This window comes from Phragmites australis, chromosome 19 (genome assembly GCF_958298935.1).
Source record: "Phragmites australis chromosome 19, lpPhrAust1.1, whole genome shotgun sequence".
In the NCBI taxonomy this organism is placed as follows: domain Eukaryota; kingdom Viridiplantae; phylum Streptophyta; class Magnoliopsida; order Poales; family Poaceae; genus Phragmites; species Phragmites australis.
This window is the reverse complement of record NC_084939.1, coordinates 25,634,642-25,653,097: the sequence shown is the minus strand read 5'-3', so window position 1 is coordinate 25,653,097 and position 18,456 is coordinate 25,634,642. Positions and strand designations below refer to the sequence as shown.

Sequence of the window (18,456 nt, the reverse complement as noted above, 5' to 3'; positions counted from 1 at the left end):
GTCACCTCAGTCAGGCTCAGTTGGAGCTGGAGCTGGCCTTGGCCGACAGCAATACTGGAGTCATGTGTAGTACGACTTGGGCAACGTGGTCGGGCCAATCGAACGGCTCCAGCTCCAACCAAAATGCAGGTCCCTGGGATCTTCCATGGATCACGGGCCGTGCGACTAGTGTGGTTTCCGTAATAACCAACGATAACGGGACGGAGTGCTCTACGCTCTTACGATATAAAAACCGTACAGATCCTAAACGTCAAAGAAGTCTGTGAGCTAGTCAGAGAGTGGTCGAAAGACGTTTTTAGGTGGCTCAGCAGTCGGATCAAAATCTCAAATAATGGTAGTGTCAAGTGAAGAAGGAGGTTCATTATGAATAACAAAGGACAGTGGCAACAGTCATCATATTCCTATTTTGAAATATATTGATAGAGCGGAACAGATATATCTTTAATGACATTTTTATGTAGCTAATAGAAGTATTTAGACAGATTAAGGAAGAGATCGTTATACACTCTTTTACATATGAATAACTGGTTGTAGGATAATTTGCTCTTTTATATTATTTTCTAAGTAGAGTGTGTCTTTTTGCCATTTATAATCTCATGTACCGCTCCCGCCCATCATCAGACCGGTCACTACCATCCACCCTTTAACCCCTAATCACATGTAAAACTTGAAATTCCAAATTCTAACCTCTTCCCTAAACTTATCAACGTTCACACGACGTTGAAATAGAGCGCGCGATTTAAAACGCATGAAAAAAATATACTATAAATTCGATTTTGGCAAGAATCCAAAAGTGTTACAGGTCGTAAGATTCTACCAACAGTATAAGACGTACTCAGCCAGCTCCTCCCATCGGCCATCGAAACCACACGGCTTCTTCTTCTCTTCTCTTCTCTCCTTTTCTTAGCCGCGCTCGTCTTCTTCTCGGACGGATTCCCGTTCTTTGAACTAGACCGCTACTCCTCCCGTACGGTATATACTACCGTTACTAGCCCAATTCACTGTAGCCTCCAGAGCCTAGAAGGTTCTAGAAGGCCAGGATGTGCGGGATCTTCGCGTACCTGAACTACAATGTGTCGCGGGAGCGGCGCTACATCCTGGAGGTCCTCTTCAACGGCCTCCGCCGCCTCGAGTACCGCGGGTACGACTCCTCCGGGATCGCACTCGATGCAGACCTCCCCGCCTCCCTGTCCTCTCCTCCTTCAGCGCCCTTCGCGGGTGCTCCCGCGCTCGTGTTCCGCCAGGAGGGCAAGATCGAGAACCTCGTGCGATCCGTCTACTCAGGTCAGTTCTTCTCCCTTCTGATTTCCCTCCAGTTCGGTTGAATCTTTGGTTCCTGTTGTGATGCTTCCTGGCGCAAAGCTAGGATTTTTTTTACGAGTTCTTTTGTTCAGGGTCTGCGTTGGCTGTTCCACGCGGTGACGGCAAAACTTTGATTTTGACTGGGTTTCAAGACACATTTGGGGGGAATTTCGTTGTGTCGTGTAGTGATTTTGGATAATTCTCCTGTTCCCACTTCGCATTTTTATATTGGAATCGCGTGCTCGTAAAATTCAGATTTTTTTTTTCTCGATCTCGGATTTTACATGGTCCTGTCACAAAATATGAAATTCGACTAATTCCGAATTCCGATCAAGCATATAAGTTTCTTGCGTTTAAGCCATTTGTCAATTTCTTGTGCGACCTTTTATTTTGGATTTCCTTGCAATTCCACGCTATACAAGTTTCTCTTGTAATTTCGGTGCCCCCGTTACGTGCAACTCTTGAACTATAGGAGTAGCACAGAAGCTAAATCTTACTAGCTTTCGTGCTTATGTTTTTCAGAGGTTGATGAGAAGGATGTGAACTTGGATGCCGCATTCAGTATCCATGCTGGAATTGCCCACACCAGGTGGGCCACACATGGTGTGCCTGCTCCAAGGAACAGCCACCCCCAATCTTCTGGCTCTGGTGATGAGTTCTTGGTCGTCCACAATGGCATCATCACGAACTATGAGGTTTGCTTATATTATTGCTGTGATATTGTATATATAATTCTTGCGTATTGTGTGTTTCATATAATCTTCAATTATTTTTAGTTCTGGGTGCACATGTATCATTGAAACTACGTACTTGTACCAACTGGCACACTATGCCAAAGTCTAATGGTTTGAGCCCCTCCACATGGGCTGTCTTGTTATCTTCCTTTGTATTTTATAGAGAGAGAATCCACCTTTTAATTTCGAAGCTCATATACTGGTGCTAAACAACAGTAAGTACTGTGGTACACTATTTACTATTTAATAAGTCAAATATCAAGAATCGTTAAATCAGTTTGGTGGCGTTGTTTTCTCCATAGTGCAAAATTTCTTTATCACATTGTTTAGAGTAAATTTCAATAACCTATAACTATTTTGACACATGTTGCAAAAAATTACAACTTTCTTACCGTGAGCTCACCTGTCATCCTCTAGCAACAGATGGGCTCATGGTTAATACTCCTATTACATACCATAGAGGATGACAGGTGGGTCCACGGTGAGAAAGTTATAGTTTAAATAGTTGTAGGTTTTTATAATCACTAGAAGTTGTTGTTTTCTGCAACATATGTCAAAATAATTATAGGTTTTTGAAATTTACTCTATTGTTTATAGAATTCTCAATACAGAAATGTTATATTTCAAAAGTTGATCATTTGATTATCAGACATTTATGACTCAAGTTTCAACCATCTGAAACTTGAATGTGTGATCATGTGCAACCTCCTGATACTTTTGTAAAGTGTAGACTGGTGCAGCATCACATGATAACACAATAAATCACATTTCTAACATGTTTTTTCTGATATATCTGTTCAGGTCCTGAAAGAGACACTAACTCGGCACGGGTTCACCTTTGAGTCTGATACCGACACAGAAGTCATTCCTAAGCTAGCAAAGTTTGTTTTTGATAAAGCTCATGATGAAGAAGGTATATACTTATATATATTCTCTAATTGTAATATTATTGTCATAGCCAAAGCTGAAAAGATATAGCGTTCTGACTTCTGATCGTTATTTGGACCATTTATTCTGTAGTTACTCTTAAGCTATGGCTAAAGCATTATTGTCCTCTAAGAAGCAGATGAGGCAATAATTGATACATTTGTTATGCTATTTATGCTCAAAACTTTTTATTAGCACGCAGAGACTTCTTAGGCAACACACTGCTCTAAACTTAACAGAAGAGTTCATTAGCATGCAAGAGTACTTATTATTACATTACAAAATAAATAATTGTTCCTTCCAGTTAAGGCCATTCTTTACATTGCTTTCGTTTCCTCAGGTGATGTGACTTTTAGCCAAGTTGTTATGGAAGTTATGAGGCAGCTTGAAGGAGCCTACGCGCTTATTTTTAAAAGCCCACACTATCCCAATGAATTGATTGCTTGCAAACGAGGCAGTACACTGATACTTGGTGTCAATGTAAGCAAAATAAAATCCTCAATTCCTTATTCCCTTTGGTTGATTGGGTGGGTGGGTTTAATTTGAGCAAAGTAAAGTAGTCAATTTCTTTTGTGAAAGAGTTATATATTTTTGTTCTGAGCTACATTTTCTGTTAAAATCAGAGACTAAAGTTTACCTTTTCTTGTCATCATCGGCTTAAAACATATTGCTAGGGAAAAATAACATAATAGAGAACGTAAAGCATTAAAGCAAGATGTTACTTCCACCTTTTGCATCATATGCCCTATAACTGCCTTTTTTTTTTTACCATATCTTTTTTCTCATCAATGGAAACTCTTAACAAGGTCTGCACTCAAGTACTCAATATAGTAACCAACTGGCTAATTGTCCCCACACTGTTCGAACATTAAGAACTATGCAGTTAATTGGTTCCAGGTTGATCTTAGGTTTGTTGGTAATGACTTATGACTAACCTTTTCTGTAATCCTTTTTTTTTTTTTTTGCATTACTGCACTACATATTTTGTTATTGCAATCGTATAGGTCTTATAATAATCTTTTATTGAATTTGAACCCTTCCTATGTAATGTACAAAGCATGTCCATTATCTCTTGTGTTTCAGGAGTTGAGTGGTCAACACAGTGGGAAACCATTTCATGATGTCAACGCCTTGACAACAAACGGAAAGCCCAAAGAACTATTCTTCTCCAGTGATCTATGTGCTATCGTAGAGCATACCAAGAACTATTTAGCTATTGAAGATAATGAAATCGTTCATATTAAGGTATTCATTAAGGACTTATTCGCTAGTTTACATGCCTTTCTTGTTCTGTTTTGCTGGTCTTTTTAAGGTTCCTCCATTAGTTTGAGAATGACCTTCGTTTCTAGACTCCATATATTTTGTAATCACCAGTGCCATTATTAGTTCCTGCCACAATGATGTCATGTCCAATAAATATAATTCACTACCTTTGCTGTTGGTATTTTTTATTGTTCTTCTTTTCTACTGTCTAATAAATGGAGATGCACTACGTGCAGAAACTCGTTTGTTTCTTCCACATCTTTATGCTTTATACTTCACCCAAATTCTAAGTTCTCACAGTTTGGGCATTGCATGCAGGACGGCAGTGTGTCTATCCTTAAATTTGACCATCACAAAGAGAAGCCAGCATCTGTGCAACGAGCATTGTCTGTTCTTGAGATGGAAGTTGAGCAAATAAAGAAAGGAAGCTATGACCACTTCATGCAAAAAGAAATCCATGAACAGCCACATTCATTGACAACAACAATGAGGGGTAGACTGAAGGATGGTGGGGTTCTTTTAGGTGGACTGAAGGAACATCTCAAAACAATTAGGCGCTGTAGAAGGGTGGTTTTTATTGGTTGTGGTACAAGTTACAATGCTGCCTTAGCTACAAGACCTTTTGTGGAAGAACTGACTGGTAAGTCAAATCAGCTACTCCAGCTCTATTGTTTTGATGCGGAAATTTTGGACACCGTGAAAGCAATTAGTATTCAGCTAATGATCCTTTAACTTAAATCTTTCTCCTTGCTTTATTTGGATGATATAGGTATTCCTGTGACTATGGAGGTAGCAAGTGATTTGCTCGACAGACAAGGCCCCATCTATAGAGAAGACACTGCAGTTTTTGTTAGTCAGTCAGGGGAGACAGCAGATACCCTCCTTGCTCTTGATTATGCACTAGAAAATGGAGCACTTTGTGTTGGCATAACCAACACCGTTGGAAGCACACTGTCAAGAAGAACACATTGCGGAGTTCATATCAATGCTGGTTGTGAGATTGGTGTTGCCAGCACCAAGGTTGGCCTATGCACATTTTCATGTTGCGATGTTTTTCCCTTTCTTTAGCCATCTTGTTTCCTAAAAGTACCTGAAATCTTGCAGGCATATACAAGTCAGATAGTAGCCATGACTATGATGGCCTTGGCTATTGGATCGGATCAAATATCCACTCAAGCTAGAAGGGATGCTATCATCAGTGGTCTTTCCAGTCTTCCAAGTATGTTGTGCTGGATAAATAAGTGTATTATGTATTCAAGCAAATGTTGTTTCTGACTGATGTTTCTAAACGTGTATGTTCCACGATGCAGGCAATGTTAGCGAAGTTCTCAAACTTGACGTTGGAATGAAGGAGCTTGCCTCTTCCTTGATCGATTCAGAGTCGCTCCTTGTGTTTGGAAGAGGTTATAACTATGCCACTGCATTGGAGGGCGCTCTCAAAGTTAAGGAGGTCGCACTGATGCACAGTGAAGGCATGCTTGCTGGTGAGATGAAACACGGGCCGCTGGCACTAGTGGATGAAAACCTCCCCATCATTGTCATCGCAACACGTGATGCGTGCTTCAGGTAAGCACTTCGAAATGGAACCAGGACAGCTTTTGGTTGCTTAATAACAGGACTCCCCAAAAGTAAGTTTTCCTCCTCTTGCAGCAAGCAGCAATCTGTGATTCAGCAGCTCCTTTCACGTAAGGGGCGCCTTATAGTCATGTGCTCGAAGGGAGATGCATCTTCTGTATGTCCTAGTGGATCTTGCAGGGTTATTGAAGTTCCAGAGGTTGCAGATTGTCTCCAGCCTGTGATTAACATAATTCCATTACAGGTTTGTCTAAGCTTATTTTGTTATTTTTTGCCGAGTCCTCAAACCTCCTTTTACACCTTTGCATTTTTACTACAATTCTGTTCACCGTACAAATTTTGTTATTTTTGGTTCAGTTGCTCGCATACCACCTTACTGTTCTTCGTGGATTCGACGTCGACCAACCAAGGAATCTGGCAAAGAGCGTGACTACACAATAAGTAGAGGGAGTGGATAACTGTCAGAAATGTTGTATCAGGGTTCTATACAGGGCAGGATGATTGTGCTTAGCCATTTTGTGTAGTGTAATTATTTCTAGGCAACAATGATTCTTGAGGTGGTCATTGTTATATTGTGGTAAACAACTGATTGTGAAATGTATGACATGGATGCTATTTGGGAATGAAATGCCACGCTTTTTCACGTGTTTATTTCTTGGACTTGCCAAACTTAAGAATTCACTCGGGTCGCTGAAATTTTTTGTAAGCAGTGCGTGGAGTTCACAAGGCACACATATGTTACAGCCATCGAGGCGGCTATTACGAGCCAATCCTAGTCACTACAAGTGTGGAACTCTCAACTCTATCTCAGTGCCGCTACAGCCTCACACGCCCGACTCCTCATCACAGGCAACTTTGTCTTTGATCGAGGATGTCAATAGGGGTGTAAATTGGCGAATCTAAAATTACCGTCGATACTTTTTAGTTCAACTAATAGTATTATTTTTTTAAATTGAGTAAAAATTTAAAAAATATTGTAATTGATGGAACTAAAGAGGGTCGGTGGATACCTTTAAATTAATTAATTTGCATCCCTTGTCAACGGTTAGATAGGTAGATGTAACTTGAATATGTTTGTCTGCACAATGATATTACTTAGGAAACAAGTCCAATTTACACCCTCACTTATTACCTCGATTTATTTTTCACTATTTTGAACCAATAAACTTGATAACTCAACTATGGTGTTAACGGATCTGATTTTTACATGTCAGACGTTGACATCGTCAAATTTTACTTAGATGGGAACGAGCTAAAAAATGGATACATGAAAATATACTGTGACTAGCGATAACTTGGCTGGCTTCTTGAACATCAATAAGACAATAACTTCTTATAAAAGGGACGAATAAAGGATACTTCATAGAATGTCAAATCATCTCATTATTTCTCGTACATTTAATTTCAAATTGTTCAAATAGATTTGTCTTTCTATAAATTTCAAATTCATCTAATTCGCTGAAGTACTCATAAAAAAAAGAATGTTGGTAAGATTAAAAACACGAAGGTTCTAAAGTATTCTCAACATTGCAATTCATAATATCCTAGAACAAACTATCTAAAAGGACCTTCATGATAAATTTATGTTCATGTAGAGTTTGATATTTTTAGGAAATGTCATAGAGGTAATATATTTATGTGGAAAAGAGTTTGGGATCTTACAATGTCATGATGATGCAACAATTTACCTTAGCTATAAATAAAGGTGTCTTGGCAGCTTAGACTCACGTTAGACGAAGCATAAAGAACCACAAACAAGTTATGATGTCGATCCGAGAGACATTGCATATTGAGACGACAAAAACCTAAGTAGACCGTGTTATACCAAAATGTGCATAATAAAGTATGAGTTCTTGTCTTATGTAACAATATGCCCTTTATTCATACAGTGTATATGCCTGTTGGCTACAAGTAACACAACTCAATTTTTGAAAAAAAAAATACACCTTATGTTCTATGCCTTATTTACTTATTTTATTTTAGACTAGGGCCCCCTTACCCAGTGTTCTTTGGACACTTTACAGGGGTGTGCAGGGCACGAGGGTCGAACTCCCATTGGCTCACTCCGCCCATAGAGGTGTTGTCACTAGGTTACAAACAAACCCGTCCGCATGTTATATGCCTTTTTTACCCGGTGGAGATCCTTGTATCACCTAAGTGACTTAAAACTATGTTTGTCATCTTATATGCCTTGTCAAATTATCTGTAATTTTGGGGTTTGTCCAAAACTCCCCTATTTTTTTTCTTTAGTTTGATTCTCGCATGTCTTCCTTGATGTCAAATAACCCTAAGACCAAGACCATTGACCATTCAATATGCTGCTTGTGTTTCTTCTAGAGTAACATGATGATCTCTAGTATGACATATAGCATCATGATAGTGTGTCTTTTAGAATCATGGGGACCATTAAATCTGACCTACCACTCAAATGTTTGCACTCTCAACACGCTCACTTGAGTGGATTCATTCTCTTCGAGCCTCAAAGAAAAGAGTGTCAAGTTAGATTAAATGGTCCTAAGATGCCAAAAGTCACGCAAGAAGTCACCACACTACACCGGAATCCATGCAAGCACTATACCGTGTGTTCAATGGGCATATGGTGATATTTACACCAAGAAAGAGATGTGGGTGCTAGATTGGCAATTAGAAAAAGTTGCAATGTTTTTCTTTTTTCACAAAAATGGTAATTTTATATTAATTCCTTCTTCTCAATCTCTGTTCTTCTTTAATTATTTCCCTCCACCAATTACCACGAACCAAACATACATCCAGTATAATGTAACCCAAAATCGGAGACACTACAAGAGTATTTTTCTCCCTTTATCTAGCCTAGCAGTAACAAGATAGACGTGCACCACAAAACCAAGAAATGATCTCTCTCCCATGTCAACTATATTTGCATTTGGAAATCCCTACACAAAAAAGTATGTTACCTTTACGAATTTCTTCAGCTTCTCTCTACAAATTAGCTCTTCATCCATTGCACTCCAAGGGTTCTTGAGGGACAAATCTTCAGGACAAATGCAAAATTAAAACTCAAATAAAAAACACCTCAAATAAAAAAACATTAGCAAGAACAAGGGAACAAGAAGGGTGAAGCACCCGCTAAAGCTGGCCAACTGATCATCTACATTTTTTTATGGATCTGAGATGAATTGTGTACAATGTTTTTGATTTTTTACATTTTTTTATGAATCTGAGATGAATTGTGTACAATGTTTTTGATTTTTTTTTTAACATCTCGCCCTCAAAATCCGCTTATAGCCTAGCCCCCGTGTGGAGTGGGCCCACGTGCGTATAGCGTCTGTCGGAGGGTAAACTCCTCAAGTAGGGATCCGGAGGGACCCCTTTGAGATTCGGCCGGGGGATGATTTTGAATTCGTTTTGCAGGTGAAATAAATGGGCGTAAATGCGATACAGGTGGAATGGAAGGATCGGATGCAGAAAGTAGTAAATGCTCGGGAGGTTTTTAGACAGGTTCGGGCCGCACTGAGCGTAACACCCTACTCCTGTGTGTATGCTATAAATGTTCTGAGAATGTCTCTCAGAGGTTCTGCTGGGTTACAAAAATATTTGTCTAGTCTAGAGCTTCAGGCTCCTTGTTCTTCGGTGGTCTGAGCTTCTGTGCTTCAACTAATTTGGTTGTAACTAACTTGTCTTCTCTGGGGAGCCCGCCCCGCCTTAAGTACCCGTCGGGGCGGTAGCGTGCCCAGAAAGAAAGGGCGCGAGTTCCAAGGCGCTATAAATGAAAAGCAACCATCATGGGCTGCTGCACGAGGTGACGGAGAGGGTTGAAAACGCGCCCCCGTCCGGTCTTGTAGGTCATCATACCGTTCTTCAACGGGCGCCGCGGGAAGGGCCCACCGGGCAGCCACCGAGCAGCCCGGCGTGCCCGCCCGGTCAGAGCAGGCTTAACACAGCAGGGCGGCAGGCGGGACGCCTTGGGCTTCGCGATGTTATCCCGAGGCGCACCGGATGTCCCGCGATGGGACCCGTGCATTAAATATCCCCACGCCTCCCTACCAGGCCGTGGCAGGGACTGACAGCAAGCGTGGAGGAGCAGTTGGAGGTGACAAGCCACGCGCCCTCTTAAATGCAGCATCGGGCCTTTCACTGGTTGATACCTCACCGCTGGACCTCTGTGGGGGCCGCCGGCGAAGGACTTCTTAGGCCCCTAGGGAACCGAGTGATCGGGGGCCACTGGTGAAGGACTTCTTAGACCCCCAGGGAACCGAGTGCTCGGGGGCTACTGTTCACAGCCCCGAGCACTCTCTCCCGGACATGCCCTTTCTTGGTCCTCGGGGAACCAAGTGCTTGGGGTCACTGTTCGCGGCCCGAGCACTCTCTCCCGGAACTGACTGTTCGAGTCCTCGGGGAACCGAGTGCTCGGGGGCTACTGTTCATGGCCCCGAGCCCTCTCTCCCGGAACTACTTCCCTTGGGTCCTCAGGGGACTCGGGTCCTCGGGGGCCACTGTTCGCAGCCCCGAGCACCCTCTTCCCAGCACTTGGTCTTCTCGGGTCATCGGGGAACTCGGGTACTCGGGGACCACTGTTCATAGCCCCGAGCACTCTCTCCCGGAACTTAGTCTTCTCGCACCTCGGAGAGATAATCCCTGCGGAAGGGCGCCACATGGCAACCTGCTGATCTGGCCTCGGGACTCGGGGACTCCTGATTCCTGTGTTACCGACAGCGTCTATCTTACACTTTCGTCATCGCTTCGTATAAAATAATTAACCCAAAGATACTATATTTAGAGTGTAAAAGTTTATAAATTGGTCTTAACCTATCTAAACTATCTAGTAGGACTACTTTCATCATGCCAAAACACTAGCACACGGGTCTTAACCAAAACACTAATAAGCCATGTATTACAATTTTCAGTTACAAAGTTTTTGTTGTGTGAATGAGAAGTATTTGATATGTTAGTAGAAAGTTTTCTTGTTGAAAGTTTATTCAAACCAGTTTGAAAGCTTATTTTTTTTTGGAATCAATTGAAAGTTCTGATCGAAGGTTTCTTTTGAATCAATTGAAAGTTCTTCGAAACACTATATGGAATGTTGGCTGCCTCTCGGTCGTTGGATTTAGCACTCAGCAGCCATCTGCCCGTCCGTTACTATTTGGCCTCGCCGTCGCCCGTCAGCAAGCCATCACCGCTCTCTCCCCCCTCGCCCCTCTGTTGCTTCCGCCGCCGCCGCCGCCGCCTGCGCCGCTCCGCTGCTTTCCCTGCCGTTGTCTTTACTACTGTGAACCCCAGGCCCCCAACCCGACCAAACAAATCGACGATGCCGAGCTTCCCTCCGCCCGGCGCCGTCACCGTCTGCGAGATCAACCGCGACCTCGGTTCGTACCTTCCTAGCTGATCGATTCCTCCTCCTGCTGAACCAGTTAGCATTAGCCTCTTTGCTCATTTGATTCGATCTGCTTTGGCCTCGCAGTTGCGTCGGATGCCCTGTCCGACGACCGCGCCAAGGACGCCTACGGCGATGTCCTCGTCAGCTCGCTTCCCTAAAAATCTCGCCTTTACTGTTCGTCTATGAAGCGTATTGTGCTTATCTGACGAGGGATTGGATTTTGGGGTTTGGCATTTGCAGGGGATGGTCTTCAGCCCTATCCCTTTCCAACCCGATACTCTTCTCACCAACCGCAACCCTCCTGCTGCCGACCAAGCCGAGCCTGCCGTTGAGAGCGCACCAGCAGCTAGTTTGTTATCCACCGTATCCGAGTTCTTCAAACGGATGATCTTCCCTCCATTAGATGTGAGTTGGATCATCGTATCTGAGTTATTTTACTCCAATGTTCTTTTTAACTCCATAACTTGATTGCTTCCTCCAGCATACTTCTAAATTTTTGGCATTACCCAGCTATCTCAAAATGCATCCTCCAGCATACTTTCTAAATTTCTGGCATTACCCAGTTATCTCAAAATGTATCCTCCAGATTTTTTCTTGTCAGAAGCGCTCTGGATTTGCTTCCTACCTGTTGATTTTTTCTGTGTGGACCTTTTTGAGAAAGTCATTATACTATACTCACAAATAATCGTTCTGGTTTACCAGCCAAATCTGCTAGAAGAATTTGACACCCAGAAAGTAAATTGGAATCCACACAAACATTGTTTGGCATTTGTGTCTGGAAAGAACCAGGTTACAGTGCATGACTTTGAGGATTCAGGTGAGATCTGCCTACTTTGTTATGTTGCATTAGTTTCGTGAACTAAACTATGTTCATCAACTTAGTTGCAGCCCATAATAATGTCTGATCTTTTAAACAGATGGTAAAGAACCGTGCATTTTAACAAGTGACCATCAAACGAATGTTAAGGCTGTTGAGTGGAGGCCAAATAGTGGGAAGATGATTGCCGTTGGCTGCAAGTGTGTATTACTACCACCTGACCATAGAACACTTCTCCACACTCTTGTCATGTCTTACTTTTGGATTGAGTTGCTCATTTTGTTTTCAGGGGTGGAATATGCCTCTGGTCATCATCATATCCTGGCAATGTTCCGTTCATGAAATCTGGAGTCACCTCTTCTTCCTTTAGTGCCTTTCCTAGAGGTTCTGGTGGTCAGTGGATACTGGTGGATGTTCTTCGGTGTTCTTCTGCTGAGCAAATTAGTGCACTTTGTTGGAAGCCTGATGGAAGATATCCTTGATAAATTTTCATAGTAACATCGAGCAAAGGTTACTGTTGGTTTTCATCTCTTATTTGAAAGCTAAAATAACATCAAATTATCAGTGTGGGCTAACTGTAAAATTCCATTTTGCCAAATTAGTATTTACTATGCGCCATGCATACAGAAAGGTTTACGATAGCTGTAGCCATTATCCGCGGGAACTATCAACATCTATAGACATTTTTTCTTGACATATCTCCACATACTTGGCATCCGCCTCCTGTAATAGTCCATCCTTCACAATTTGGGATGTTTCTCAAGGTAGGTATAGCAGTCCTTTTCTAAATGCAGACAGCCAATCCCATTTCACACAGAACTGTGTACTAATTAATATCTGGACACCTTTCTTTTGCTACAGGCTTGGGAACTCCTATACGGCGCGGATTAAGTAGTATATCATTAGTGCGGTGGTCACCTAGTGGAGATTACCTTCTAGCTGCTAAATTGTATGTTCAATGTCATTTCCTTCTTACATTTATTGTTACTAATCTTTCCAAAGAGTTACAAAATTGATTTTATATTAGCGATGGAACGTTTCACTTCTGGGAGACAAGCACATGGACGTCAGAACCCTGGTCTTCATCTAATGGATATGTGTCTGTACGTAATACCTTTACTCCTAAATACCTATTTTTTGAACATTCAACATCATTTGTTTGCCTTGCAATGCTTTTATAAAATTTTACGTTGGAGCGCAATACTCCTTAGTGAGGAGGGAATAAGAAACTTAATGCATTTTATTTATTGCTTGTTACTTTAGAAGTTATATGGGAGCTTCCTTTAGAAGTTATATGGCATCTGCCGGAAATGAGTGTTCTCCTATGCAGCTTTATTCATGAATATGTTAGGGTATCACATAAAGTTATCTTGGCTGCGGAAAAAATTGAAGCTTCATTATCTTGGTTTGACCTCCTTTGAGCGCACCATTGCGCGGCTGCGTTCTCATGTCCTTTTTCTAAAGGAGGGGGATGCTAACACTTCATTCTTTCATCAACAAGCAAGATATAGAAAGAGAAAAAATTTCATTCCCAAGCTCCAAGTGGCGGGTCAGATAGTGACGAGCCAAGATGGCATGCTGCAGTTTCTGAGTTTTATTCAGATTTGCTGGGTACTGCTGTCCAGCGAGGTTCCTCTCTTGATCTCTCTTCCTTCCATAAACAGCATCACGATCTGGGTTCTCTTGATGAGCTGTTCTCTGAGGAGGAAGTGTGGGCTACCATCAAAAACCTCCCTCCGGATAAAGCACCGGGACCCGACGGCTATACAGGTCGGTTTTATAGGTGCTGTTGGGCGATAATTAAGGAGGATTTGATGCAAGCTTTATTGGCCGTTCAGCTTGGAAGAGGCGCCAAAATGGGTCTTTTAAACACAGCCTTCATCTCTCTGTTGCCTAAGAAAGTGGATGCTCTGCAGGTCTCTGATTATCGCCCCATAAGTTTAATACACAGCTTTGCAAAATTAATCACAAAGATCATGGCTAACAGATTGGCTCCGAGGTTATCTTCCATGGTCTCGGCTAATCAGAGCGCTTTTATCCGTGGGCGTTGTATTCATGATAGTTTTATGCTTGTCCAGCAAACAGCCAGGCAATTATACAAGCTGAAGATCCCATATATTCTCCTCAAGTTAGACATTTGCAAGGCATTCGACTCGGTCTCTTGGTCCTTTCTCTTGGAGGTATTGCAGAGCTTGGGTTTCGGTCGTCGATGGTGTAATCTTCTGTGCACCCTGTTATCTTCATCTTCCACCAGGATTTTATTGAATGGGGAACCGGGGGAGTTGATTGTGCATCAGAGGGGTCTTCGGCAAGGCGACCCTCTTTCACCCATGTTATTTATTCTTGTCATGGATGTTCTTAACTCTTTGATCGAGAGGGCTGACCTGGATGGTCTTCTGCAGCAGCTTCCTGTTCGAGGTCTTAAGCACCGGGTTTCTCTTTATGCTGATGACGCGGTTCTGTTCATTCGGCCAGTAATCTCTGAATTAGGGCTGATCAAGGACATTCTTAAGATTTTTGGCGAGGCTTCTGGGCTTAGGACCACTTTTTTGAAATGTTCTGTTTCTCCTATACATTGCCAGGAGGGGGATTTGGAGATCATTCAGGGCGTCATGCCGTGCGAGATAAAGCAGTTCCCTTGCATGTACCTGGGTCTTCCGCTGTCGGTCAGAAAGCCTTCTAAGGCGGTTCTGCGGCCTCTCGTGGACAAGGTTGCTGATCATCTTCCTGGGTGGAAGGCCTCTTTGATGAACCGTTCTGGGAGGCTAATCATGGTGCGGGCGGTTCTCTCGGCGACTCCTATTTATAATATGATTGCTATGGATCTTCCGAAGTGGGCACTTAAGGAGATTGATAAGCGCAGAAGGGGGTTTCTTTGGAAAGGAAGAGATCAAGCTAATGGCGGCAACTGCTTGGTTTCTTGGCCTCGGGTGTGTCGGCCTTTCCAATTTGGAGGGCTGGGTATTCACGATCTGTCGACTTTTGGTTGGGCTCTTCGGATGAGGTGGTTGTGGTTGCAGAAGACGGACTCGACAAGGCCTTGGGCTGGGTTGCAGATCCAGGTGCACCCAAATGTTAAGGCCTTGTTCTCTATAGCGGTTAGCACTGTGGTTGGAGACGGGGGTAACACAAAATTTTGGACTGAGCGCTGGCTTCATGGCCGTTCCGTGGCTGAGGTGGCTCCTCACCTTGTTACCTTGGTGCCCCGGCGAGTAATCAACCAAAGAACAGTTCAGCAAGCACTAGAGAATCGACGTTGGGTGGCCGATATCAAAGGCGCGCTTTCTGTGCAGGCTATTAGTGAATATCTGCAACTTTGGGTTTTACTGGAGGACTTTGAACTCCATCAGGGTGTTCAGGACCATCATGTTTGGAGATTTGCTGAATCTGGAGACTATTCGAGTAAGTCTGCATACGGCGCTTTTTTTGTTGGATCCATCCGGTTTGCGCCTTGGAAGCGCGTTTGGAAGACCTGGGCGCCGCTTCGCTGTCGTTTCTTTGTGTGGCTGGCCATTTTGGGTCGTTGTTGGACGGCGGACAGATTGGCTAAGAGAGGGCTCCCTCATCCAGCAGCCTGTCCTCTTTGTGATCAAAATAGTGAAACCATCCATCACCTGTTGGTCTCTTGTGTGTTTGCTCGACAGGTCTGGGCTGTTGTTCTTGCGAAGGTGGGGATGCAATCCATCTCACCTCAGCCTGGTTTGGCTTCTTTTTCTAATTGGTGGGGCCGAGCGCTCAAGATGGTCGACAAGCAAAAAAGAAAGGGTCTTAATACCCTCATCATCCTTGTTGCTTGGGAGATTTGGAAGCATCGCAATGCTTGTGTTTTCAATGGGGACTCGCCTAATCTGGCAGGGCTTTTGAGGTTGATTGCTGATGAGGGGGCGATGTGGTGCATGGCCGGAGCGGCAGGGCTCCAAAACTTGTTGGCTGGGTAGCCTAGGACCCTTCCTGGGGTTTGTTAGGGTCGTTCTTCCTTTGTGAGTGGTGCGTTTGTTTGTTTTTGATTGGCTGTTTTGGCTTTGTATTTGTATTTGTAATTTTATTCTTCTTCTTTAATGAAATGACACGCAGTTCTCCTGCGCGTTCGAGAAAAAAAAAAAGCTAATATACTTATCATCTGATTGATGGATATGGAACATTGCCAATTTTCTCGTTACATATGGGACCTTGGATTTCAATAAATATACTTTTAAATGTTAAGGGTATAATAGTCAAGGGTATTATGGTAATCTCTTAGTCCTAGGGTTTCCCTCCTGTACTTTATATATTGCCCCCATGGGGCTACCATTGAATACAAGTGCTATTCATAACATGATATCAGAGCCTGTTTAGGGTTAGGGTCAGGGTTTTTGTTTCTCTAGCCACCATTCCTTGCGTGTTACATGTATCATGCTTCAAAACTTTGTTTATTTTCTTTATTCACGACAACCTTGCAACCTTTTTTTTGACTTGTTAACCATTTCTGAATGATTTGTAGTCCCAACAGCTGAAAATAGTTTGCTTTTTTATACATGAAATGAGAATTGTTTAATAGGTGGATATAATTTTGTCCCACAAGAAATATACATGCCTGTTTAAAAGTTGATGGTGCCTAACTTTAGTTTGGTAATAATGTAGATATTGCATAAAGCTTAATTTGATATGAGTGTCTAAGCTATACCAATACATAATCAGCTTTATGGACAACCTATTGGTAGTACACATACACATCCATTGGTCCCTTAAACATTATATTGGATGATATCTTGTTCTACAACTGTTTCTCATATTTGCTTATTTTTATTTTGGTTCCTGTCAGGGAGCAAATTGGGACCCAGAAGGTCGTGTTGCATTGTTGTCCTTTTCTAACTCAACTACACTTGGCTCAATTCACCTCTCATCTAAGCCACCATCTTTAGGTATATGCAGACATTCGTCCAAATATTTTGTTGCTAAAGCTATGCTGTTCCATTTTTTTTGTCTGGATCCTGATAATTTGTTCTGCGGTCCATATCTTCAGATGCCCATCTCCTGCCTGTTGAACTTCCAGAAATTTCGTCCCTGATTGTTAGGTAACAACAGAGGAATTACTATTCTATACTCTTGACCTCATACGCACCTTAAGCTACACATTTTTCTCATCTTGGATGCTAATTTTAGCCGATGATATTTCCACTAACATCATACGCAATTAATTGACAATTTTATTTTCCATGTAACTTTTTTTGAAGTAAGTCTGCTCTCATCTTTTCTTAGCTCGGAAGTCATTCTTGATGTATATAGCATAGGATTGTAAGGAAAGACAAGCTTTCGTTAACCAACAGAAGCATGTAACCATTTATTTCCCTAAATTTTTGTCTTCAAAATCTGCCTTTTGCCATCACACATGTTCTCATTTAGTGTACACTTAATATTCAGGAAATTTATCCATTATTATAGCCTAGAATCTTACTTCCATTCATTAATTTATGCTTTAACTGCTTCATCTAGCCGAGGCATAGAGAAATTAGCATGGGATGCTTCAGGGGAACGTCTGGCATTGTCGTTCAAAGATGGAAATGAAATGTATTGTGGTCTTGTTGCTGTATATGATGTGCGGAGATCTCCAATTGTCTCACTATCACTAGTGTAAGAGCAAAATCTTCTGATTTACCACATCATTTTGATCATTAAAATTCTGTTCCAATGGCATTCCTTGACCATTCTTCGATGATATTCCTGTGTGCATATCTAGTGGATTCATCAGAGGACCTGGAGAAGGAGCAAAGCCACTTGCTTTTGCTTTTCATAACAAATTTAAGCAAGGACCATTGCTTTCTGTGGTAGGAGATCTGTGAATCCTGTACAAATGATTAAAAAACAATGACATCCTTATGCTTCCAACTTGTTTTGTTCACATATTGTTCCAACCGCACATGCAGTGTTGGAGTAGTGGCTGGTGCTGTACGTATCCACTGATACTTCGTTCTCATTAACTCCTTCGTTGGAGGTAAGTTTCTTCAACAGACTGAATCTTTCAGCTGCCTTTGATGACTTGATATTGGTGTTGCCTACAGTTTGATAATTCCAAGTTTGTTTTCTTTTGTTGTCTAGCGTGGCATCTCACCTGGTTCAAGACTGAATGTTTATGCATGCATTGCAACGTGGCATTTTGTGAACAGGGTGCAATTTCTATGCGCCTAGGTGAAATGCAAAGCATGAATTGTATCCTCATGTATGTAAAATTGTGGCTTGAGAAAGAGTGTCTACTGTACGGATACAGCTCCAGATATATTTGCTTTGGATGTACATTTCCTTATGTTGATTGTACCAGTTTCTGTCGGTAGAGATGGCCATCGTCTTTGGTTTTCGAAAAAAGAGATGGCCATCATCTTTGCCATGTTCAGTGCACGTGAGGCTGTGCGTTCCGGAAGTGCATTAGCTATCTTAAGCGTTTGGTGCAAAGCTCTAACCAACGGTCATTCTGTTCCCACGGATCATTTGTTTCGTGCAAAATTATGTGT

At 42.3% G+C, this 18,456-nt stretch overlaps 2 protein-coding genes across 3 annotated transcripts; both read left to right on the top strand.

Moving 5' to 3' along the window:
• Nucleotides 1–841: 841 nt before the first annotated feature.
• LOC133900709 (glutamine--fructose-6-phosphate aminotransferase [isomerizing] 1-like) lies at nucleotides 842–6,452 on the top strand. Its single transcript, XM_062341926.1, has 11 exons — nucleotides 842–1,284; nucleotides 1,825–1,997; nucleotides 2,838–2,949; nucleotides 3,304–3,443; nucleotides 4,047–4,208; nucleotides 4,545–4,866; nucleotides 4,996–5,246; nucleotides 5,331–5,445; nucleotides 5,537–5,792; nucleotides 5,877–6,045; nucleotides 6,159–6,452. The coding sequence occupies exons 1-11, from the start codon at nucleotides 1,041–1,043 to the stop codon at nucleotides 6,240–6,242; spliced, it is 2,028 nt and encodes a 675-aa protein (XP_062197910.1). The 5' UTR covers nucleotides 842–1,040; the 3' UTR covers nucleotides 6,243–6,452.
• A 4,453-nt stretch (nucleotides 6,453–10,905) lies between these two features.
• On the top strand, nucleotides 10,906–18,251 carry LOC133900451 (aladin-like). Of its 2 annotated transcripts, none has more exons than XM_062341604.1 (15): nucleotides 10,906–11,143; nucleotides 11,239–11,294; nucleotides 11,395–11,559; nucleotides 11,857–11,971; nucleotides 12,072–12,171; nucleotides 12,261–12,446; nucleotides 12,680–12,735; nucleotides 12,833–12,920; nucleotides 12,999–13,074; nucleotides 16,773–16,872; nucleotides 16,974–17,025; nucleotides 17,444–17,581; nucleotides 17,688–17,775; nucleotides 17,875–17,942; nucleotides 18,025–18,251. In XM_062341604.1, exons 1-14 carry the CDS (start codon nucleotides 11,086–11,088, stop codon nucleotides 17,926–17,928), a joined length of 1,332 nt encoding a protein of 443 aa, XP_062197588.1. In that variant the 5' UTR covers nucleotides 10,906–11,085; the 3' UTR covers nucleotides 17,929–17,942; nucleotides 18,025–18,251. The 2 variants fall into 2 exon arrangements, with proteins under 2 accessions (XP_062197588.1, XP_062197586.1); XM_062341602.1 differs by having other exon boundaries at nucleotides 10,907–11,143; nucleotides 18,047–18,251.
• The last annotated feature ends 205 nt before the right edge of the window (nucleotides 18,252–18,456 follow it).